At 37.6% G+C, this 25,876-nt stretch overlaps 1 protein-coding gene across 1 annotated transcript in view; it reads left to right on the forward strand.

Moving 5' to 3' along the window:
• The window catches only part of ASXL3 (ASXL transcriptional regulator 3), a 164,958-nt gene that overhangs the window by 62,838 nt on the left and 76,244 nt on the right, over window positions 1–25,876 (forward strand). Inside the window, exons 7-8 of the mRNA XM_054583813.1 lie at window positions 335–443; window positions 16,532–16,653. Coding sequence (XP_054439788.1) covers window positions 335–443; window positions 16,532–16,653 — 231 coding nt within the window. The remainder of the gene's footprint in view (window positions 1–334; window positions 444–16,531; window positions 16,654–25,876) is intronic.

The following is a 25,876-nucleotide window of genomic DNA, read 5'->3' on the forward strand; positions in this document are numbered from 1 at the left end:
AGCTACTTGGATGTGTAATTTAGTGATTATAATTCTGAGTTGTTAAGCCATTTCCTTACATAAAGAAGAATGTAAAATTGAAAAACAAAAGAAAGCAACATGTCAAAAAGAAACTTAGTTTTTGCATAGATTTTTAAAAGGTCATCCAAAAACTGAGCCATGGCAGTGTGCTCTTTTTCAGTTATTTTAAGGCGTGATTTTACATTAAAAAATAAATCAATATTAAAATTTCAAATTACAAGTAAATGTGACAATACTTTAGAATTCTGGAAGTATTTTGACTGTTTTCAGTTGCTAATACAGCTCCGTTAATCACCTTTTATAAATAATACAGAAAGAGGAGTCGTCATGCCCAGCTGATGGAACGTTGGATTTAGGCTGTGAGTCTGAACTGGATGGCACAGAAATGGCGGAGACCAGCGCCCGTGGAGAAGGAAATGGAGGTAAGTGTGACGGAGTTCAAGATACGGGCCCTGTTCTCTTCAGAGTTATGTAACATTTTAATAATTCACTAATTCAGTTCCCTACCATTGTAGGTACAATTTTCTTCTAAGTTTTTACCACCTACTTAGATTTATCATAAAACAATCTTGACTCAAAAGGTTATTACCTAAGAAAAGTATGCAGTTTTTTGCTTGTTGTTTTATCTTGCTTCTAATTGTATGGATTCTCCTGGATAATCTTGGGTGTTATCAATGTATTTCTCTTGCAAGGTGGGAGGATTCCAGGGTGTGTCTGGTGGTTTTATTCTCAGGTGAAGCTTGAGAATGCTAGTGTTTTATGTCTGATTGTGCTATTATTTCCTATGATCATAATAGTTTTATAATAACTTTGTTCCTAGGCTTGTCCATAGTAAATTAAGCTTAATGTTAACACTCCTCACAGTGGATAAAGGACCAAATAAGTTATTTTTCTGTGAAACGCTTTTGAAAAGTAAGCATCCCTTCCAGAATTCTAAGGGGACAATTTCCACCTCTGAATTCTGTCCATGTTAATTCATTTTTATCTTCCTCTAGATATTTATGTTATGATTCTGCTGGTGTATGTAATTTTTGTAATGAATTTTGACAAAGTTTTGTTCCACAAAAGTGGCTGTACTTCCCCCCCCCTCCCCCCACTCACTGATCCCACAAGTGGAAGGTTGTGTCATTAAAGTCTGTCATTGGGCTCATAGGAATCAGTAAATTATCTTTAAACAAACAAAACTTAAAGGGGTCTTGCAGAAACATCATATTTCACTAATAGCCCAAAGCTGTTCATTTTATTAATGGCCATAGGAATCCCTCTGCGTCCTGGCTGGACACTCCTGTGCTTAAAGCTGGTGTGCTTTTTGATAGTCCCTCTGAGACTGTTTCTGCTTCAGTGCCCATCTGATCTGCAGCACAGATTGTGAATTAATGTAGGAAACACAGATTGTCCTAGTAAAATGGTCGAAGTAGGCCTTGTAGACTTTTTAAAAATCAACTTTCATTGAATTTGATGTCCCTAATTCAATACCTTTTGAACACTGAACCCTGCACCATTGTTGTAATTGTACTGTGAACTTTGGCACATCATTGTGGTTAGAGAGAGAACAAAGAAGAGGTCCATGGCAATTTCTGGCATTCTGTAAGGACTGATGATGGGGTGAACTCTATTCCTTCAGCAGAATCAAGGGGATTCTTATTGGGTCATTCCTCTAATTGTACTGCCTGCTTGTGTGAGCACTTGTGTGTGGGGTCTCTCTCTCTCTCTCTCTCTCTCTCTCTCTCTCTCAGAGAAGAGATGCCTTGATGTTGGCTTCTGGTTTGAAAGAGATGTTAAACCATTGTAGGTTTTTGAGGTAAAAGGATAATATTCTCACTTAGGGTCACTAAGTATAATATGGATAGATAAAGGCATACAGATATTGGTCTTCCTTTATCTATATCTACCTATATGTAGGTTTGTGTATACAGATATAAATATAGATATATAGATATGCATGTCTATATATACATATATAAAGATATATATGAAAAAGGAGAAAACAGGAAGATTGATTAGAAAGCTATTGGCACACTCTAGAGAAGAGGCTACACTTCTAGAGAAAGTGGTTTGAATAAGAGAAATAGTAGTGGATATGATGGTAATTGATTGGGTTCTGTAAATATACAAAAGAGCCACTGAAATTAGTGCAGTTATGAAACAAAGAAGAGTTTGAGATGATTCTGAAGTTTGAGTGTGAGCAAATGGAAGAATAAGGTTGTCTTTAATGTAGATGGCAAATCTGCAAAAGAATCAGTTTAGGGCAAGAGGTTTTGATCAGGAGCTTCGTTTGGGACATATTAAGAGATTCATTTTCAACAGCCAGGTTGATATGTTAAATAATTGGACTTAACTGACACAAGTTCATGTGGAAAACCTTGCTGGAGATATACATTTTAAAGTGGTTAGTTTATAGATGATATTCAAAGGCAAGAAACTAGACGAGATCACCAACAAACTGAAGGTAATAGGAAAGAGAAGAGACCCAAAGATTAAGCTCAGGGGTAATTGAATTTTAAGAACTTGGAGGGATTATAGGAACCAGCAAATGAGACTAAGGATAAATGGACAGAACATGTTGTCTGGTCTGGAAACCAAGTGAAGAAAGTGTTTCTGGGAGGAATTGACTCAAATGTACCAAATACTTCTATATGTCAACTTATAATGAAGACTTAGACATAACTGTTGGAATTAATTTTGTGAGGCTATTGATGAAAGAGAACTTGATAAGGATAATTTTTGTTGAATAGTGAGATCACAAGCCTAAATGGAGTGGGTTCAAGAGAATGGGGGAACAGAAATTAGTGACCCCAAGTGTAGACTGTCCTTTCAAGATTTTTGTGGTAAAGGAAAGGAGTGAAATGGGAAAAATGACTAGAAGGGGAAGTGGAACCAAGAGAAAGTTTTTTAAAAATATGTAACTGTAACCACTCACGATAAATATTATAATCATTGTATACTGATGGAAGAATCCAGTTGAGGAGGAGAATTTGCTGAGGAGGAGAATTTGCTAATGAGGAGGGTATCCTATTGCCAAGTGCTTGATTTGGATAAGAGGGAATGGGATCTTTTAAACAGACGAAGAGATTGGCCTTATTTAAGTAGTATGGAGAGGTGTTCTAAGGAAACAGTAGGAAAAGTCAGGGCATTTGCATAGAAATAAAGGTCGGTGAGTACCCGTGGGAGAGGGGCTTATAGAAGTTTGCTTCTTATTGCTTCATTCTTCTCAGTGAAATAGGACACATGTTCACGTGCTGAGGATGAAGACAGGGAAGATAGTTTTGTAGATTTAAGGAGAAGGTACAGAATATTTGTCTACAGTCTGACATCATGAAGAACACGCATAAGGTGCTAATCCTGAATATAATATGAGACCAGTCAGAATGGTTGTATATTTTCTTCCTCCAGTTGTATTCATGACTACTCTACAAGGACAGAGTTGGTACAGAGTTGGATTTGACTAGAGTTGAGATTTTGTCAGGTGACAGTGATGAAAAGAGTGAGGGGTAAGAGAGCCGAGGGTGCATGAAATAGAGTAGTTAAGATCAATCTTCATGGAATTTAAACTGGTTGTGGAAGTGGGTGAAGATACAATGTGTGAGAGATGATGTGAAGGAGGAGTCTCCTCGGGGTGGAAGGATTATTTGATTTGGTGTTCTAGAGAAAATGACTGAGAAGGATAGGTGATGTGAGAGTGGAATGCAGTCAGTTGAATTTAGGGTAACATTATGGAACATATGTCTAAAATGAGAGGAAAGCAGCAGCTTCGGTGTCAGGCTGTCATGAGTGGTTAGGCAGTGTGTGTACTCACTTTCAGAGTGGCCTTGCCGAGGGGCCCTCAGTGGCTGAAAGTTAGAGTCCTCCATTCCCCCACCTTAGTGTCATGGCGTGGAACAGGGTCTACAGGGAGGAAATGTTCTTTTTCTTATTTGCACAAAGATATTGTAAAGGGTGGTCCTGCCATAAAATATTACAGAATCATCTGTGTAGATACTGAAACAGGGAATTATGATAGAACTAGCATTGAAAGGGTGTGACATTTAGGAGCCAAAGTCTTCATAAAATGAAGGGGAGTAATTCAGGTGTTAGTTGGTAGATAGGTACAGTAGGGAGGAGTACTCGGTACTGTAATCTGACAACACAGCATACAGTGCTGGAGGTATATCAAGAGCAGGGAGGGAGAATAGATGTCACCTCTCCCATGTCCAGCCCAGTGGTACAAGATGCATGGAAAAGAGAAGGGCTGTTACTTGAGAGAGTAGAAGAGGACGAAGTGTCCATAGGAGAAAGCCAGGTTTTGTAGATCAGGATGCAAAGAGAGGGTTCAGAAAAAAGATGGAGGTTATAGGAGAGTTTGCTAATGGCTACTCCTGAATTTCAGAGGAAACAGTAGGAGAGTTTTAGTGACTGGGAAGGGACTGGGAAGCGGGGAGAGCATTCAGCCAATAATTAAACCAAAGCAGAAATAAGAAAATTCCCCTAATTGGACATGGGGATAGGTACTTCACAAAATGACACATCCCCACCTATCTCCAGCTAATAAGACCGAAACTAGATTTCTTTTCTGGCCTCTCCTTTTGAAATTGCATTAGGAAAATTGCTTTGGGCAATCAATGAAAGAATAGTAAATAGCTTATTTCCTTGAGTATTCCTTGATTTGCCCATTCTTACATCTTATTGCAAACCACAATTGCTTCTTGTAGGACAAGCATATTTTCTGTCCCTGTAAATATGATACACTTTTATGTATAGTTCATTAACTTAGTCTTAGGATTCATTTTCAAATCTAGATATTGAAAGCACATTATGTGCTTATAATGCCCTGCCTTTGTAAACTCTTTATAGGTATATAGTTTAATTCTCATAACATTCCTGTGAGATAGTCACTCCTAGGCTCTGTTATTTTATTTTTCCACCAGTGAGGAAACAAACTTAGGTTAAATGTCTCGTACAAGTGGCAAGTCTGCTGAAATCATAGGGACCACTATTAGCTAGGGATCCTTAATGCAGTTTATCTTTACAACATTTGTCTAAATCTGTTCTGATTATAAACTTTAGAATTTGACAAAGAGGAACCTTTGGCTTATCCAAATGAAGAAGGATACCACATGATTTCTATACAAATCGATAATAAATTCCATGAAACTGAGCTGGTTTAGGTGATTTCCTTGCTTATTCTGTTTATTATATTTGAACCAGAAATTAGAATCAATATCATATCCACACTTCTTACAGCTATACAAATATCATTTGAAAATATTGCCAGAGAGAGAAGGTGGGCATGTGTGGGCATGTGTGGGCATGTGTGGGCATGTGTGCGTATGTGCGGACATAGGAGAAAGGGTAGGACAAGAGGAGGAGGGAGAGAGGAGGGTGCCGCCATCTGTTATTTTATATTTACCTCCTCCTCCTCTTTCATTCCCCCTTTGGCATGAAATATTGGGAGGGATTGAGGTGAATACTAATAACTATCAATTTGTAAGATACCCTTGTGGCAATCCCAAGAATAAATCTCTGCTACCATAGAGCTATTTCAGATTAACAAAGATGAATTGACATTTGCTAGACCCTTAAAAGGGATAAGCAAAAGAGTATTTGAAAAGAAAGCATTTTATGAAAACAGATAACAAGAAGAAAATCTTAGCAGCTTAATTCCAGTCAGTAACACTTGTCGTTAAGTAGAGTTAAGATAAAAATAGTAATGCTTTAGCCCTCTTCTTGCTATCAACTGGCTGGAGAAACAGATTCTTTTTAAGTGGGAGTTGCTTTGCCAAGATATTTTGTTTTATGGTTTTGTTTAAAAATTTTACAGTGTAGGAAAAGTGGTATATTATTGATTATAGGATTTACAAGACACAAAACCTAAGTTATATGTTATGTTTCTTTGACTCCTAAACAGTTGCTCAAGAGTTGCTCAGGTTAATAGGAATTAGACTTATGGAATCAAGAAAGTAAACTCTTCAAATTTTACAAGGGTAGCTCTAGAGATCGAAGAGTGATTTAGGTGAATCGCTTGATATATTTTTGTTGACAACCCATGACCATTTATGCCAATATAAGTATAGATCTGTGTCACCCAAAGAAAATATTTTGAATTTTATGAGCTATTTTAGTCAGAGATTTATGGGTATGTTTGTGTCTGAGTTGTTTTCTGAACATAATACATTGGTATATCATAAGTTTGCTCACATATTAAGTTGACTTACAGCATATTGCTGGCTGCAGAACCCATACATATTTTATATAAAATAATACCATCAGTAGATAGTCTTCATCTTCTTCACCTTCTATTTCTAAAATGTCATTAACAAGAAAATCAGCTTCTCCTTTTGTGGCCCTAATATAGTTCATGTTTAAAATCAAGAGCAACCATTCTATTTAATTTTTTTTTAAATGAGGAAATTTGAGAATGCACAATTTTCATCCACAGAGATCAAAAAAGGTTCTGCATGTTATTAACCCTAATGGCTTTCAGGGAGGAAGCAGCAATCTAGCAGGGGAATTAGTATTTTAAGTCTCTATTTAGGGGGAAAAAATTATAGAGAACATATATCCTATGTTTTAGTCCTTAGATCCCAGGATACATAATGATTCCAACAGCTGAAGATTTTTTTATGGTCCTTTTTCATTATTCTTCATGACCAGTTTCATAAGCAGGTTTCTGATTGTATGATTCTTGGCAGGGTTGTGTTAACTTAATGAAACATTATGCAGCTCACTCTTTGTTTTCATTGCCTCTGAGGCCACACTTTGAGGGGTCTTTTTTCAAAAGTGAAAAGTGCTTTAAGATGGCCTGAAGTGTGTGGATTGGCTCTCTGTTGAGACATCAATTACATACAGATGAGGAGCTTCCTGGAGGAAGTGAGATGTGTACTAATGAAGGATTAGGTGCCCTCAGGGAATAGCACTGACAAATTTATCAGTGGCAATTTTATACAGGGTAGGGGAAGGGAAAATGAGGGGACTGTGGAGGTGCATAAGGGAGTGTTTTGACTAACTTTCAAAGATGTTGCCAACATGTTTGGTGTCTTATTCCAACTTTCAAAGATGTTGCCGGCGTGTTTGGTGTCTTATTCCTTGTGGTGTTAGGGTCTTGTTTTGCTGAAGGTGTTTCAGCAGCTTGTCTGTGACTGCTCCACCCTGATTTCACGTAGGATGGCCTGTGTGTCTTCATCTTGTGTTCATGATCAATTGCTACCTGACAGCTACTCCAAACAGTGTTGTAGATGAGAGAGGGGAATTCTTCCAGGTCCCCTGATTTTCTTAGGTTAAGCTAATTTGTCTTTCACCCAACATCTGCATTTTCTTTAACAGCTTTGTTAGCTCATGAAGGCACCTGTTCCACATTGGTGGCCTAGAGAAACTTAAGTCTGTGAAAATTATGTTGTTTTAGTTACACATGAAAGAAAATGCAGAGGAAAGAGAATACCATTCACAGTCAGAAATGACCATTGGCAAGATATAAAACTTCCTCTTCCCACTCTTCCTCATTTTCTTTTCTTTCATCCCAGCCCACAGCATTCGCAGGTCATGAGGAGTGTGGGGGACTTCAGAAGTTCATGTAAGCCTATGTCCTCTCTCATGACAGCATTTTACTTAAACCAGTGATTCATTAGACATTATTCTAACAGTAAATGTCCAGAGGGATAGGAATCTCACAGTCCCTTTATATGTGTCTCTGTGTTTTTGATAACCTTTATTTTTTTCTTGGGAGATACATTGTATTTTATTTTGTTATGAAATTTGTTTGGGTGAACTTTATGGTCAAGAATTTTTTCCTTATGCTGAAATCGTTTGTGCTTTAAATTAAATGAATTTTGTCTCTTTATTTATTTCCCTGATGATGGAGAACAGCTGGGCATCTAGATCCCACCCGCTTTGTTTTAACTTCTCCAAATGACTTAGCTAGCTAGCCCAGCTCTTTCAAACATTAATTATAGATACTATGTTTTACTTCTTTTACCCATCAGGGACCTCTTTTTCTTACATATTTCCCTGGAACTGTGAACTCTGTTCTTGTATAAATGGATTTATAAAGGACATGGGAGGAAAAAGTTTTATTTTTAAGTGCAGCTAAATTAATCCATTTAAGTGTACTTTTCCCTTCATATTCTATGCTATGAGAGAAATATTTCATAATATAGAGATAAGGATTGGAAAGAGACTATGATCTCATAATAAAAACAAATCCCCTCTCAAATTAAATCAAAATTAAAGGTGTTCCCATAATTACTCAACTAGCCAAATTTCTGTTTGATTTATGTGTAGTTTGCGATTGGCATATAGGAACAAAGCACCCATGCTCTTAAAAAATGTGCTTTTAAAATTGATACCAGATTATCCATTCTCTTGTTTTTCTCTGAAGTAACAGAACGTTTTCTCCAGCAGTTAGCTACCTGAATACCTTACGCAACTTTCCTTTATTGTACACTGGGTTACCTTTCCTGTGTTGAAATATAAAGTAATTGGTAGCAATGCCCATGAGTGAAGCTCTTACCCTTGACCTGTACCAACCTTTTAGTGATATCTTTCCTCCTCACTTTTTTCCTGCTTTTCATTTTCTAGATGGATTGCTGTATTTCTGTGTAGGTGTTTCAGGACCCTGATGCACTGTAGAACATCACAGGTGTTGTACAGTACAGAGAAATAGCTTCTAATGTGTTTCCTCACATAGGCAGCTCATTGTGTTATTACTGGCCATCATTCTGAGAGAGGAATCTCTACTGCTTCTGTGGTAGAAGGGGTTAGATGGCCAAAGGTTAGTACCTATAGGATATGCTTTTCCCATTAAATATTTTTATTTCTGGTTTGAATTTCTCTTTTCTTGTCTCAGTTTACAGGGATATTTTTGTGGGTATCCATAAATATTAGTATAACTAAATTGCGCTGGTGACAAGTTGAGTGTTTGCATTCATTGGCTTGGGCGAATGAAGCAGGCTCTAAAATACAGTAAACTTTTTGGTTATAATAGACATATTTTATTCACAGATTATATCATACTAAATATCAAGTGTCAATACTTGTAATGTTCAGATGCTTTCTCCCTTGTGTCTTAGGAAGAAATTATTATTTTCATTATTGCTATTATTGCTCTGTTTAATTGCTGGCCTCCCTTGGTATCTCATACCCTGTGAATGTTTTCTTTTAATGCAACAGAGAAAATTGTTTAAATTGAGACTCTACCTTGGAATAGGAATGCTTTCAGAGAGGGCACTTTTCCTTAGTCTGAATCAAAAAAGGGTTAAGGAATTATTTTTTTCTCTGAAAGAAATAGAGTCCATGAAAGATTTAGTTTGGGTCAGATGGATTTTTCCTCATTTTTGTCATCAGTCTTTTAGCATTTATTTTGATGCTGTATGTTTCCAGTATATTTGACGTATACAATTTCAAATGTAAGTTATGTATTTATTATAGTCCAAACAAGCTATTTTGATTATTTACTATCTAGGGACATTTTGAATTTCCTGCTTATAGATCTTTCAAAACAAAGTATAGTTATCATGTCTAGGCTTTCATAGACTCCGTTGTACTCAGGTAAAATTGATAAGTTCTGTACCGTTGTTCCTTGAAATATCTATTTGAAAAAATTATGGTCTCAACATTAGGCCTTGGGTCTTTTTCACTGTTTTTCTCCCTGCATTTTATACAGGGCTTGACATGAAGGTGCTCAATAAAAGTTTTACAACTGAATGAATAATTAATAAAAGAGAAGTAAGCTCCTTCTAATACCCAGTCTGCTTTTAAAATATGATTGAATTCTAACATTGTTGAACACAGTGTTTAATATACTACATGGCCTTTGATTTAAATTCTTTATTTATAAAACTGTGTTAAGTTTATTGTGTATGTTAGGATCATTTCTATAGATAAGTGTTTTGATTTGAGAGCATCTAGTTTGAGTTTGCAGAAAATTGAAAGGGAGTAGTTGGAAGGGGAACTGATAGACATTAAACTGGTGAAAGGACGCTTCTCTCTGTGCCTTGGTTAGATCTTTGAACACCAGTTAGCTCGGATAGCTTGATACTTACCGCCTAGTTTAGTGAGACATAGTGCAATGAATACCTTTGTTGCTGCAACTGTATTATCCAGATCCTGGTCTGTTTTGTGGTTCTGTCCTTATACAGCTCCTGTCATTTCAAGTAAGCATTGTGATGTCTAATTTTGACTTTAAATATATTTTTATTTCACTATGCAAAATCTCTATAAACTGTGATTGTCCTTTTAAATAAGGCAGTGAGTAAAAACAGCAGAAGGAAGTATATCTACATTCAGTGGCAAGTCACATGACTTCCCACTAACTTGAATAGGACGTTTAGGGGTTCAATTTCCATATTTTCCTTAATTGACTTAATTAAGGATAGTGTAAACATTTTTTAAATAAGGCTTCTCTTTTCAAAGTTAAAATAATTTACCTTTAATGTATGCTTTTCCATAATGAAAATGTGTGTTTTGCCGATCTCCACTTCCATGAATTCTTATTAAAAACAGTAATTGAAAGTCAACATTTATAATAGATACTACTTTAGATAAATTTAATGAAAATCAAATTTGACAGTTTAATAAACATTTATAGATCAACTGCTCTGTGCCTATCTTTGTACACGTGTAAGTGCCTGAGTTGCTGAGCCTGTGTGTGGTGAGGCAGATGCCTTGCTGTGCTGGAACTGTTGTGAATCTGTAGACTAAGTTCCAAGGGAACATGGCTAAGTGAGGAGTAAGCCCATCTCAGAGACTGGGTTAGTCAAGAAAGTTTTGGGGAGGTTGCTGTTTGAGTTTGGTCTATCAAAGTGAGTTTTTCCAGTCACCTGTTGAAGGACACTTGGGTTGTTTTCATGTGCTGGCTATTGTAAATAATGCTGCAGTGATACACATATATGAGGTCTGTCTGGAAAAAGTGCAGCCATTGTTAATATAACAAGAATGGTTTGAGTGACATTGATGTAACCTGGCAGCCAAGGGGGGTGGATGGAAATAGCACATATGTAAGCAATGACAATTTCACTGTACTAGTCAGTGGTGGTGGCAGATGCCACTGAGTGAGCATGTGCACTCTGTGGCCATCACATTCAAAATAACTGAGCAAGTAGAGCAATGAATCTGCATCAAATTTTGTGTTTAAGCTTGAACATTCCTCTGCAGAAACTATTCAGATGATTCACAAGGCCGCAGCTATGGGCAACTGGTGATTGGCAGCTTCATCACGACAACATGCCCACTCATCCAGTACGTCTCATGCAGACTTTTTTGGTGAAACGTCAAATCACCCAGGTGCTTGAGCTCCCTTAACAGCCCATATTTGGCGCCTGTGACTTCTGGCTTTTCCCAAACTAAAATCACCTTTGAAAGGGAAGAGATTTGTAGACTGGTGATGAGATTCAGGAAATTAGAACAGGGCAGCTGATGGCGACTGGGAGGACCGTGTGAGGTCCCAACACACCTCCTTTGAAGGGAACTGAGGCATCATTGTCCTGTGTACAATGTTTCTTGTGTCTTGTATCTTCTTTAATAAATGTCTCTATTTTTCATGTTACATCACTTGATACTTTCTGGACAAACCTCATACAGTGGAATACTACTAGCCATAAAATAGATGAGGCGTTGTCATTTGCTGCAACGTGGATGAATCTTGAGAATATTCCATTAAGTCAAATGAGTCAGATAGAAAAGGACCAGAACCATACGATTTCACTTGTATGTGAGATGTTTTAAAAAAAGGCAGCAAATGAACAATAATTGCTCAACAAAAATCCTCCACAGAATGGTGGTTACCAGGTGAAAGGGAAATGGGAGAGGACAGAGAGGGTAAAGGGGGTCAAAAACAAGGGGACAGAAGGAAACTGGACTTAGCACACAATAGTTCACCACCCTGGCTAGTATACAAATGCTGCATTATAAAGTTGTACACTTGAAATTTATATAATGTTATTAATCATTGTTCTCTCAATAAAGTGAACTTAAAAAGATGAGATTGTTAGGCAAGGAGATGGACAGAGAAAGGCTACTTGGAATAAGGACAGTCAGGGTAATTACAGCAAATACAGCAAATATGTGTATTTGGGAAATACCACAAAGTCTCTGTTGGCAGAACCAGAGAGGGTGGGAATTGGGAAGACAACCAAGATGTGAAACTAGAGATAGAGATAGAGTCAAGATTGCATTCTGATCCTTCCTTTCTTTGTGTCTCACATTAAAGGTCAAGGCCCTCTTGCTTGCCTGTCAGTGGATTAGTAATTACACTAAGGGGAATATCTCCCGTACCTTCTCCCTGGCACTCAGCTTTAAAAATATGTGCTCTAACCTGTGTTTTTCATTTCAATTACATTTTCAAGTTGAATGCTGAGTGAAAAAGAGGAGAGTGACAACTTGGAGACTCAGAAAAGAGGCTGAAATTCAGTCTTGCTAGAACACAGTTGCCAGTTTCACTGGCCTTCAAGCCTGTCTCCTGATCAGCTGTGGTTCTCCAGCTCCCTTTGCTCCCAAGCCTTCTGAGTAGCGTATTTTGGTGGGGCGCTTTGGGACTCTGAGCGTGAGTGACAGGCCAGGTAGATGAGCAGCAAGGACTGAGAATTCCATTAGCTGTTTGTATTTAAATGCAGCAAATTAGCGTTTAACTATGTCTTTGGCCTGCCTAGTTTGGGCACGCAAGCCATATGTAGAGAGAAATAGTATTTCTATACCTTTAAAATTTTTTCCTCATCTTTAGTTTGTCCACCTGTGACAGAGCAGGCAGCCTTCTGGGCTTTCAAGGTATAAAATCCTGATGTTCATTCTGTGATGATGCCAGTGCACCGTTAAGTAAAAAAGCTCCCATTCTATTCCAAATGCCAAGACGATATCACTTTCTAAGCTGCGTGTCAGTGTTTGATATTTATTGGATGAAACATCTGTCCTGATTCTTCAGTTTTCTGGCTCCTGTTGTAACTTTGTATACAGGAAATTTCCCCGGTTCTTTTTTTTAACATTAATTTTCTTTGGCTTGTATTTCAGACGCCAAACTCAGTCCCTTAGATAAATATTCAGGCAACTGTTTAAAGTAAACCCTCTATTATTTATTTATCATATCTGTTATTAAGAAAGCTACAAGAGTAAGTAAAAGAGGAAACTATGTGTTTTTTTTCAGAAAGTAAAACTGTGTGAACCTGCATAATCCAACTACTTGGTGTTTTTAAGATTTAGCCACCCTCATCATATACTTGGCAAAAGAATAAACTGTGTGACACATAGGCCCATGTTAAGAGTCTGTATGGTCAAGATCAACTCACACACATGCACATGCAGACATACCGTATGGAGCCTAGGGATCCATTACATTGTGTCCCACCCGTGTTTTCCTTTATTTTGTTCCCCAGGTGTTTTTTCAGCTTTTATTCTTTTATTGTACTTTTCTCACTACCATTTAGTCCCCTTATACCCCGCCCACCGCAGTCACCCCATTGTTATCCGTGTCCATGCGTCCCATGCGTCTGTTTCTAACCCAGAGGCACACTCATAGATTTTACTTTCTACTGTATTTATATTCTTTATGATTCTACCATTATTTTATCAGAAATAACTAATTAGGGAAATGGTTTGACCCTGAAAAATAGGACTGAATTTCAGAAAGAAGGATTGGGAAGAAAAATGACTATGTAGTAATGGAATTCTCCTAATGCTTCACTGAGGTCTTGGATGGAGGGTAAGATAAAGCAAAATAGAGTTGCTTTCAAGGAAAATGAATCATCTTGAAAAAAAAAAAACACTTCAGAGTATTTCTTGACAGTGTTTCAGTTTTTCTGTCTTGCCTACTCTCTAAGTTCTGGACTCTAAATTGAACAAAATCTTTGTTTGGGAAACACTGTGTGTAAATCTATGTGAATCACATCAATGTGAATTTAAGAGTGAATTTAAACCAAACTATACAGCATATATAGTGACGCCGAAATAGATGCCATGATGCCAATGGTTTCCTAAATCAGAGAGAAATAGAATAAGTAGTAAGTTAGGTATCTATTATCCTTAGGAAGGACTGCTGATTGTATACTGTTTATTGTAGCAGTCAGAAAATATAAAGGACATAAGGCTTTAATTACATATACACTGATCAAGCATTTGTTGGTTTTTGGTCCTGCTACACTGAAGTTTACCTTTGAAACACTTATGAATAATGTTTCCTAAGAAAACTGGTAAATTTGTTTACATGTCCAGTAGGCAGAAGCATTCTCATATTTTCCTGAAATCCATGTACTGCATTTGGTTATCCTTTTTAACTAACCAGTATATTTCCACTTTTCTTGATGGAAATCCTGCTGTACGAATGTAAAAGTAATAACACATACTTGCTAATGCACACTTCCCTCCTAGCTAGGCCCACATCACCTTCCTTTGGGTCTGGTCAGTTGGGATCACATGTCCAACTGCCAGCTTCCTCTCTCCCCCATCCTCTGGTTTGTCACACTTCATGGAGACTTTAGAACATTGAAAAGGCCATCTGTGTAATCAGTATGAAAACAAATTAATCTTTATATTATAAACTAATTATTATTTCCAGTATTTCTTGACAAGTAAGCTTTGTCAAAGTGTTACAAATTAGTGATCATTTCAAGGGGAGAAGCCTAGGAGCCATGGTTTATGCAAGCAATGTTATAAAATGTTTCTTCACCAGAACATTAAGGAAAAATGTCATATTGTATCAAGTAGAAAAAGTCACCTGACCTTTAATTCAAGGACTTCCCTCACTGTATCCATGGGCAAGTCCTTTTGCTACTTCAACCATAGCATTTGCTGGGCCAGTCTCTCTCATGAACAGTTGTCAGTTTTTTCATGTCAGGGGCTACTTGAGTTGTTCCCCGTGCCCTTATTAACTTCCTGTTTCGATACTGTCAATACAATATAAGTAAACTAGACTTCTTTTCCTTTTTTTTTTCTTTTTTCCTTTTGGGGGTCCCCCCCTCCCCCCCCCCCCCCCCCCCCCCCCCCCCCCCTGCTCGTTTTTTAGACACTGAATTTTCTTCATCAGTTCTTGGTTTTGAAGCCAGATAGTTAGTGGAAAATTATGGGCCTGGCCTTGGATCTCAGCTCTGCTGTTTTGTTGGCTGTGTGACCATGGGCAAGTTATAGAGCCTTTCTGAACTCTAGCTTTCTCTCTCCAATATGGACATCATACCTTTCCATCTTGCAAGGAAGCTGTGAGGATGAAATGAAATCACATACGTTATATGCCTGGCATTAATAACTAATAATTATTTTATCTTCCAGAACTTGTTCATTTTGGTTGGTTTCCTGATTACTTTCTGAATTAAAACAAAATTTGATTAACCCTTTTCCCCCAGCATTATCTTTACTGAACCACATTTTCATCTCTGGGCAATACGTGCTTGAGTCTCTCAACAGGAGCTTGAGTGTTCTCAACACTGTGCATTCCCATATGCTTCCATATATGACTAGAATAATTTTTACTTCATATATATTTCTTAACAGCCAGGTCCGAATCTTCCCAAGTTTCTGTGTCTTGGAAAATTTTCTTGGATTAGTGTTAATGCTGTTGCCCTTAAAAAGTCACATTTTGAGCTTTTGCCATATGTTCTCAGTTATTTTCTTCCATCTAACTTCCTCTTGCCTCCTGCCTTTGACATATGCCTCCGTTCTGCCACCAATCATAGTGCTCTCTCACTTTGGTTTTCCAAGTAACTCCTTCTCCCCCAGCGTGCACAGAAAAGGGTCTGAAGACTCTCTCCTCCCAAAGCCACTCTGGTGGGAAGCCTGGTGTTGCGCAGGTGGAAGGTTCGAGGAGGATTGAATGAAGTATTCTAGTTCCACCACAGGCTTTGTAGAGCAAGAGGTGAATGTGGGCTCTTTGGTTGTCCATGTCAACAAGGCATTGGTTCTTCTAAAAATATCAGTCTTTTCTAAGAAAATGTCTTTTGTAGAGTAGGCAACAGGAAAGCTTGACTCAGGTACAAATGGCCAATCATATTGTAATCTGCAGAGGACTTGAATTTTTTAAAATAAGTGTCTTAAATTGATACCCAGCATCTTGGATTTCATTTTTTCTTCTCCATGCTGCTTGACTAGGCCCATAGGAGGGGATGAACGTGCCCTAGTAGGCCACAGACTCTGTAGAAGAAGGAAGAGAAAAATCAAAATAGCTTGAAGGTTGATAGTTTTAAAACAATTTCATTAATTTAGATTGTTTTTTCACAATGCTATGTGTTGCCCCATCTCCACATTCAGGTTTGCAAAGTCTCTACTGACTCCAACCTCTTGAGGCAGATAGTGTGCTCTTTTTTATGTCTATACAATAGCCCTACGACATAGGAATTATCATCAATTAGTGGGTAAGGAAATGGAGACTTAGGTTAAATGTAACTGTGACCACACAGTTATTAAATGATCCCTTCTTTCAAATTTAGATACTCCTCTTTTTACTGTGCTATTTTGCTTTATTTTAGGTATTCATTCCCAATTGGAGAAAAGCTTTGAGTTAATTACAGTGGATATAAGAAAAGGAATTCAAATTAGTTATATCATTATCTCTCTCTGTTTCTAGTTTGTGCGAAGCAGGTAACTGATGAAGCATCTTCCACTCGAGATTCAAGCCTTACTAACACAGCAGTGCAAAGCAAGTTAGTGTCTTCCTTTCAGCAACACACCAAAAAGGCTCTTAAGCAGGTAAGACAGCTGGCATTTGTTCTCTGTCCTTTGGTTTTACCTACTTAAGGTAACGGGTATTGTGTGGATAAAGTAAGTAAATAAGAATATAGCAATCAGAAGGCAAAAGAAATGCCCTGAATTCAGCCACTTCCATAATATTCAGTACAGTAATTTTAATGTATGGTAAAAACTAGGAGAGGCATGTGTGACAAATTTGATGTAAAAATAAAAGGGGAAATGTGCTTGGAAACATTTAAAAACTTGTATTAAAATTTTCATGTGTGTGATTTATAGTAAACATTGGGTTCATCAATGAGTTGGGTGTTTTGAAAATAGTATCTCTATTTATGATCTCATGTTTATCTGATAGTTGAAGTAAAAAACAAACAGATAATTTCCTTCTTATTACAAAGATACAATGGGTTACAAATAAGAAAAATAGTAATTGTGGCTTACTTACATGTAGACTATCCATCTTCAGTGAGGGTTGTTTGGTGCTGAATGGAGGTTACCCTTGCAGCGTCATCCTGATATCGTATGCGCAGTCTTGACATGTGTGTCCTGTCCACAGGTAGTGGGGAGAGGCGATAGTTATAAGGTTGAACTCTAGGCTCTGACATTCTCTGGTTTTAGTTTTTGCCACTCTGTGACTCTGGGCAAATTACTTTTATTCTCTGAATCTCAAATTCTTTTCCTAGAAAATGTGGGAATGATCTGAGAGGCGACCGACATGATACATTGATAGCATGTGGTAGATTGAGTGTCCAGCCCATAATAATCACTCAGTAAATGTTAGCTATACTGTCACACTGGCAGATGCTCAGTCGTGGTGGGAAGAAAAGGAAGACATGCTATGGCTGGATGGGGACATCGTGTGATGGTCATACTAATGATGTCAATAAATGGAAGGTTCACATATTTAATCATGAATTCATGGTTTTTCCAAGTGTAACTGCTTTTCTGTTAACATTTCTGTTTTCTGTCACATCCTTGTGTGACAATCTCCTCCACTTCGCCTCTTGCTGACTCTTACCAATTCTAGTACCATTCTAGTGATACAGTAATCATAACAAGGAAAGAGAAACTATGTTTTTAATGAAGTTAAAGATTTCTTTTCTGTTTTTTTCACCTTTTTTAAATGTTTTATTGTTTATGCTATTATATCGTCCTGTTTTATCCTGTTTGCCCTCCTCCACCCAGCCCCCCCCACTCCCACAGTCAATCCCCACCCTGTTGTCCATGTCCGTGGGTCATTCGTACATGTTCTTTGACTAGTCCCTTCCCCTTCTTTTAGTCAGTCCCCACCTTCCCTCTCCCCTCTGTCAACTGTCAGCGTGTTCTGTGTCCATGCCTCAGGTTCTGTTTTGCTTGTTAGTCTATTTTGTTCATTGGATTCCTCATAAGTGAGATCACAAGATAATTGTCTTTCACCAACTGACCTTTTTCACTGTGAAGCTTCTTACTATTCACATCCAGTTCTTCTAGATTTAGACTTTCCCCACTTCCCTTCTACTTCAAACAAAGAAACTTAGGAGATAAACTTAACATTTTGTACTGAATTATATTACTTTTTATTCTGCATTAATTATTGAAATTGTAGTATTTTCATTCATTGGGATTATATTTATGGTAGTAACAGTTTCATCCTACATAGGTCAGATAACCCTTGCCATTTATATCATTGTTCTTGGGAAATGTTTTAGATGCCAAAGAACAAAATTGAATTCAATGTTGTAGTCACTTTTTAATTGCTGAAATAAAGGGTGGAAGAGGGTAGAGAAGCCTAGGAAAGGCTTATTCAGGTGGCAAATAGGATGCAGGTAATAAAATATTAACCAGAATAGAACAGAAGATACAAAACTGGATACTGGTAGACATAGCATTTAAGAAACCTGGGTATGATCATAAATGAAACTCATACTTCCAAGGAGTGGTGATTTAGAAAATGTGCACACCATGAAGTCTTCTTGTGTGTGAATGTAAAGATGAAAATTCACATCTCTGTATTGCCATGTCTCATTATTTTTTACTTCCTTCATTTTGGTTTCATATCATTTAAACATTTTTTACAATCACTGAAACATCATATAACTCCGAGCCAGTGGTCTTTGTTTTGTTTTATTATGGAGCATGTGTTCATGGGAAGTGGCACTTGCTTGCTTAGGACCTAAGTCTTGTTTTAAGAAAGCAGTTCTGAAAACTTCTTAATGTCCAGAAAAAGCTATTTAGTAATTTCTTAAAATGTCCTTTTGTATAACCAAATAACAAATGGGTTACCAGAAGAATATGGTACATTATATAGCAGCTATGCTAATGTTTGATTAATAATCATGTTCATATTGGAAAAGCTGTTCTTGCAGAATTTTGCTCAGATTCCCTATAATTGCTGAATTTCTTAAGACAGCATTTCAAAAATTGACTGAACATGAGGCATTTTAAATTGTCACAGCTCAGCAAATCTGCAGATTTCTTTTCTTTTGGATAGTTGAATGGCCCTGTAGAAGTCTTTGTAAGTGTATATATTATATATATAGATATATCCATATATATGTGTTCTGTGATTGCAAATATATGTTCTGTGTGTATATTTACATGCAAAAATCATAATTTCATGAATGTAGGGCCAGTTGAATGACCCTAATAATTATGTTAGCTGATATTTACTTTTCTGAGTCCTAGACATTTTGTTGTACGTTTTACATGTACAATGCTACTTAATCCTCATATAAATCCTATAAAGCATGTACTAGTATCCCCATTTTTTTCAAATGAGGAAACTAGGGTCCAGAGAAGTTAGATAACTTGTCCAAGATCATCTAGTGAGTAAATCTTGGAGATGACATTTCAACCCGGAATCATGGTTTCAGATGCTGCCCCCTTAACTCATACTGCCTTGCAGCACGTGGCATATAATAAAATAGGTGAATTTTTGACAGCATTGATTGATGAAAATTTACATTCTTGAATATTTGTATAGTGTAAGGAAAGCAAAACAGCTGAGTCATTAAGAAGGAAATGTGGCAAAGTCTCCTTCCAGTCCCATTTCTTCCACCTACCCCTCATCCCCCTTTCCCTCTGGCTGTCACCACCCTGTTGTCACCATCTGTGGGTTGTCCATATAGTTTTTGGTTGATCCCTTCACCTTTTTTTTTGTTCAGTCCCCTCTGCCCCCTCCCCTCTGATGGCTGTGAGTCTGTCCTGGGTGTACATACCTCTGTTTCTATTTTGCTCATTGGTCTCTTTTATTTGTTGGATTTCACCTGTGGATGGGATTGTGTGCTGTTTGTCTTTCTCTGACTGGCTCATTTCATTTGGCTTGGTAATTTTCAGGTTCATCCATACTGTTGTGGGAAGTTGGATTTCTTACTTTTTTGTGGCCACGTGGTATTCTGTTATGATGGGTGCATGATGCAGTGTACATGTGATGTTTTATTGAGTTATACACTTGAAACCTGTAGGATTTTTGTGAGCTAATGTCACCCCAATAAATTCAATTAAAATGGAAAAAAGAATATCATTTTCAAACAGAGACTGCTTATGTTCAGTATCAGCACATATAAATGGTAAGCACTCAAGTAATATTAGCTCCTAGCATTTTACTAGAAGTATATTCTGAGTTAGTAGAGCTTTGGTAGTTCAGTTATAAATTGGCTACCTACTTAGAAGTAAATGGGGAAAAACCCCCACAAAATCCAGTAACTTTAAACTCATAAATAATAATTTAAAGCAAACCTCCATACAAACTAAGCCAGATATAATTCCTAGTCCTGAGCCTGCACCCCTACCCCTACCTGAAGCATGTTGCTGTAGAGCGTGGTTCTTTTACTTTGCAGTGCTGTTGACTGCAGCGTATTTATAGCCTGGTAATTACGAAAGCTATAATACCTATTGGCTAATGACATAGATTATTTTCATTGTTCCTAAATACTTGGGACCCTTCTACTTTCTAATCATCAAAACGTTAGTTAACATCATGTGTTGGGTGTATTTGCATGAATAATGTATTGTTATTTCAGTAGCTTTTTTCCTGAATAAGCATATTCAGAAGCTTCTGGAGAGTAGCAGATTGCTGATTATTACCTTGTTCCCTCTCTTCTTTCTGCCCTGTTATTTTAGTTGTAATGATCCTGAAATGTATGAAAAAATTAGATTTTGAATTTTAAAGAAGGATGATTAAGAAAGATTAAATTTTGGAAGTTTTTAAACAGAAGCAAATGAAAGATTAAGGAAAGATGAGATCTGTTATACGAGGTAAATGGTGGAGAACAGAATCTTTCTATGTCGTTTCCATTGGCTTGACTTCCTGCATTATTTATTTAGGGTGGTAGAATTTATGCATAATGATACACGTCCTTTTTTCTTTTCATATCACAAAGCAGATATATTCTTGGTATTTGGCTTTAGCTTTATATGTCTGACCAATACTGCAAAATTCCAAAAGGTTATGTTGCATGGTAGCAGTTTCTGAATGTGGGCGTTGACATTTAGTGTACTAGCAACCATGCAAGTTGTTGGTGTCAGACACAGCCAGCTGTTTCATATGTATCTATTTGTAATTATTTTAGCTTTCACAGCCTGTGATATTTTCAGATTTTTCAGTGAAGGGCTTAATACATTCAGTGCATTCTTAAATTACATTGTTGGTAGTGTTTTTCAACTAAAATATAGCAGGCATTACTTGTTTATGCAAACTCCCAGTTAATACAAGAGCCTTTGATTTTAGATTTTATTTTTCTTTGGGGTGGTAATGAGAACTGTGTGATGTTTGCACAGTCATCTGACAAGCTTTCTATTTATAATTTAAATGTTTATCAAAAAGTTGTTTTTGTTTTTTTAAAATATATCTTATTGATTATGCTATTACAGTTTTCCCAATTTTTCGCTCTTTGCCCCGTCCTAGTTCATGTCCATGGGTCGTGCATGTAAGTTCTTTGGTTCCTCCATTTCCTATACTATTCTTAACATCCCCCTGTCTATTCTGTACCTACCAATTATGCTTCTTTATCTCTCTCTACACCTGTCCCCCCATTCTCTCCCTTCCATCTCCCAATGGATAATCCTCCAAATGATCTCCATATCTATGATTCTGTTCCTGTTCTGGTTGTTTGCTTATTTTGTTATTTTAGATTCAGTTGTTGATAGTTGTGCATTTGTTGCCGTTTTAATGTTCATAGTTTTGATCTTCTTTTTCTTAAATAAGTCTCTTTAACATTTCATGTACTAATGGTTTGGTGATGATGAACTCCTTTAGCTTAACCTTGCCTGGGAAGCACTTTATCTGCCCTTCCATTCTAAATGATAGCTTTGCTGGATAAAACAGTATAGGTTGTAGGTCCTTGCCTTTCATAACTTTGACTACTGCTTATGAGTCCCTTCTTGCCTGCAAAGTTTCTTTTGAGAAATGAGCTGGTAGACTTATGGGAACTCCTTGTAGATAACTCTCTTTTTTTTCTCTTGCTGCTTTTAAGATTCTCTCTTTATCTTTAACCTTTGGCATTTTAATTATAATGTGTCTTGGTGTGGTCCTGTTTGGGTCCATCTTGTTTGGGACTCACTGTGCTTCCTGAACTTGTGTGTCTACCTCCTTCACCACATTAGGGAAGTTTTCTTTCATTATTTTTTCAAGTAAGTTTTCAACTTCTTGCTCTTCATCTTACCCTTCTGGCACCCGTATGATTTAGATGCTGATATGTTTGGAGATGTCCCAGAGGCTCCTGCTATCCTCGTTTTTTGGAGTTCTTATTTCTTCTTGCTGTGGTGGTTGAATGCTTATTTCTTCCTTATGTTCCAAATTGTTGACTTGAATCCCAGCTTCTTCCCCTTCACTGTTGATTCCCTATAGATTTTTCTTTATTTCACATAATGTTACCTTCATTTCTTCCTTTATGTTGTTGCCATACTCAGTGAGTTCTTTGAGCATCCTTGATCACCAGTGTTTTGAACTCTGCATCTGATAGATTGGTTATCTCTGTTTCATTTAGTTCTTTTTCTGGGGTTTTGTTCTCTTCTTTCATTTGGGTGATTTTCTTTGTCTCCTCAATTTGGCAGCCTCCCTGTGTTTGTTTCTGTGTACTGGATAGAGCTACTTTGACTCCCTGTTTTAGTAGCATGGGCTATTATAGAAAGGGCACCTGTAAATTGTGTTGGGCGGAGCCTTAGGTAAATGCCAGGGTGGGGCAACCTGCTTCACTTCTTTCTGGCTCTGTGTGGGAGGGAGGGCTCAGAGAGGGGACAATACTACTGCCTGGATTCTGGAGGTTTGCCCAGCACTTGCCCTCTTTCCAGTCACTTCACTTACTCCCCATATGTAACTGGCATCCTTCCAGCTGTTGCCCTGGTGTTGAATCCCAGGGTTGGAGGGTTTGTGTATGTTCTAAGACTATGTGGGCCCCTTATGTGGGGTCTCCTGAGAATCTCGCAGTTTCTTCTGCTGCCCCAACCCCCAGTGGACTTTACAGCCAGAAATCCACTTCCCAGTCCTGGAACCCTGGGCTGTATGCCTGGCCTGGGGCTGAAATTGCTTGCTCCCAAGGTATCCCTTCCAGTTTTTAGCCACCACACATGAATGTGGGATTGCCCCTTCTGCCACCACTGCTGTCTCTCTGTGCCACACTGAGTCTCCTCGCCTCTCTGCCCATTTCCCTGTCTCCATCCCTCCTACCCATCTGGCTGAATGGGGCTTCTTTAAATCATTGGTTGTCAGATTTCCCATACAGTTCGGTTTTCTGACAGTCCAGGTGTTATTTATTTTGAGGTTTAGTTGTAATTCTCTCTGTGGTTGTGCAAGGAGGTGAAACTTGTCTTCCTATGCCTCTATCTTGACCAGAAGTTTTTGTTTCTTTTTATAGAATATTTTGACACATCTCTAGAGAAAAGCATGCTAAGTCAGCATCTTTTGATTTCTTTCTTGTTACTTAGGCCTAAAATTGTAGTTGGTGTATGCTGTGCTCTTTATTTTTCCTAAATTGGTTTAGCTTTGTTATGTTTGTTTCCTTTAAAAAGTTTATTTCCATGTTTTTGCCTGTTAATTTCTTTCATATTGAATGGTACCTAAAAGTATTAAACTTGGCAAGTCCAATGTACCCTGTAGTTTGGACATGTGGACATTATACGTGTGGGCAGCTTGAAGGTACATTTTTTCATAGTAGACTGCATTTATACTTGGCATCTGCTTGTTTATTTAGGTTTTGATATTGTTTGTTTCTGGATTTGAAATTAATAGGATTTAAAGTTGTTAAATAAGCTATTCCATTAGCATTTCATTGAATAGTAGGTAGAGGTGCCTCATTGATAGCATCCCCCTGAAATGAATCTAAACTAAAATGGTAATATCAATATCAAAATAAAAACCACATACGGATTGATCAGCAGGTCACCAGGGCGAATTCATACCTTTGGTGTGCAATAGAAAAAGCCGCCTTCACCCCAAGTTGTTGCCACAACAAAAAAAATATTTCCCTTTCATGGTACTCTTGTGCAGAGAAAACCTTCCAGGACCAACTAAAGTGGCCTTCCTAATCCTATTTTCTTAATCTATTACATACGTTTACATTTTCCAGGCTGTGGCATACCTAAACTTAGATAATTACAAGATAAATAGCATTTAACTTCTATTATGTTTATAATGTAAAATAGAAACTTTTATTCTCTTGGAACTTGAGCTAAAGCTCTCAGTGCAGGACAGAGGGATACAGTTGTGAAGAGAGGTGCTAGACCCAGCTTCAAAGGACTACTTACTGGGAGAAGGCCAGATGGCCACTGACCATCCCCCAACAGCCTATATAAAAAACAGCTCTGTGGATTTCCTATTTAAAACATCTTAGCAACACTGTCTATCTTTGTTTCACAGGGACATTTACCCAAGTAATTTACCCTGCATTACTCTGTCAGTGAGGTATTTCTCTGACTTTACAGCCTCACCCTTAACGGTTGCACCCCACAGTCATTACCGCAGCTCTGCAGCAGGCCCGCTCCCTGCAGGTCAGCCTATTAGAAGAGGGGGATTTTACTACCTCTCTTGGGCTGTGGTCAGACTCATTTATTTGGCGAGGTGTGGAACCTTGGGATGGTGTGTAGTAGGTGTCAAAGATTGGTGCCCTCAGGCTGAATTTGACTCAGAATCACCTTTGTTTTGTCTGGCACATTATTTATAAAAAGGAAAACTCACCTAAAAATATAAAAAGTCTAATTGTGTTGGTTCTCTTGAGCAGGTACTGCCCCCTATCATGGTGTGTGTGTGTTCCCACTCAACCGCAACCTTTCCCTCTGTCATTGTCTTACCACAGTTGGCGTGGTCCAAAAAGCATTGCGCATTTTTCAAGGATTTATGAGAAGGACACAAGTAGCATATATGTGAGGGGTCAGTGTACACGTAGTTGCAGAAATATAGTTACGTAATCAAACACACACAAGAAAATGTGAGTAACTAGCTTCTTTACTTGCGGGATCTCAGCCCTACAATAAGAGACCAGGAATATATGAAATATATTAATATGTATAATAAAATAAGGCAGGATTCACTGCACAGCCTGCCTTGTGGCCTCCACAAATGCATGTTCTCTTGTTTGGATCCAGTCTAATCTATCCTAAACATCGCATATGAGTCAACATTGTTTTTGCCTCATCCTTGTACTTCCTGATCTGTGTGGAAGAAGTCCTCAGTGTCCAGAGTCAAGTAAACTGTGCTTTCTAGAAAGTGAATTGGTATATTCATGGAACCTAAAATGCTCAGCCTACAATGACAGTTGATTTAATAAATATGATCAAGATGCCCTTTCCATAGCTGAACTCAAATGCTCCTCAAATTTTACCTAGTAGCCTGCTGCTTTGCCACTGTGACAGACATCCCAGTTATTGCTTATTTACCCCTAGAAAAGTTATTTGGGGTTAAATATAATGCTTTTTTTTTTTTTTTTTTACAAAATGAAAAAAGTGTATGTATTTTCCATACACCGAAAACAATCATTCTTTTAATATGCTGGGCATTGAGTTTTGATCCCCTATTGGCACAAAGTGTTGTACTTCAGTACTTTTAAAAATGTTATATTAAGAAATATTACTTCAATTTCTGAGTAGGAAATAGAAATTCAGAAAAAAATCATTGAAATGGGCTCAGTATCCCTACCTTGGTTCCACTGTGACTCTTTAAAATTCAAAAAAACTATGGGTTTTTACTATTTAATCATTTTCCTGTTATTATTATTCCTGTCATGGTTTCTTCTTATCCAACTACTAATTTTTT

This window comes from Pteronotus mesoamericanus, unplaced genomic scaffold, assembly GCF_021234165.1.
Source record: "Pteronotus mesoamericanus isolate MK-2021 breed Mesoamerican mustached bat unplaced genomic scaffold, CSHL_Meso_final contig_74, whole genome shotgun sequence".
Lineage (NCBI taxonomy): Eukaryota > Metazoa > Chordata > Mammalia > Chiroptera > Mormoopidae > Pteronotus > Pteronotus mesoamericanus.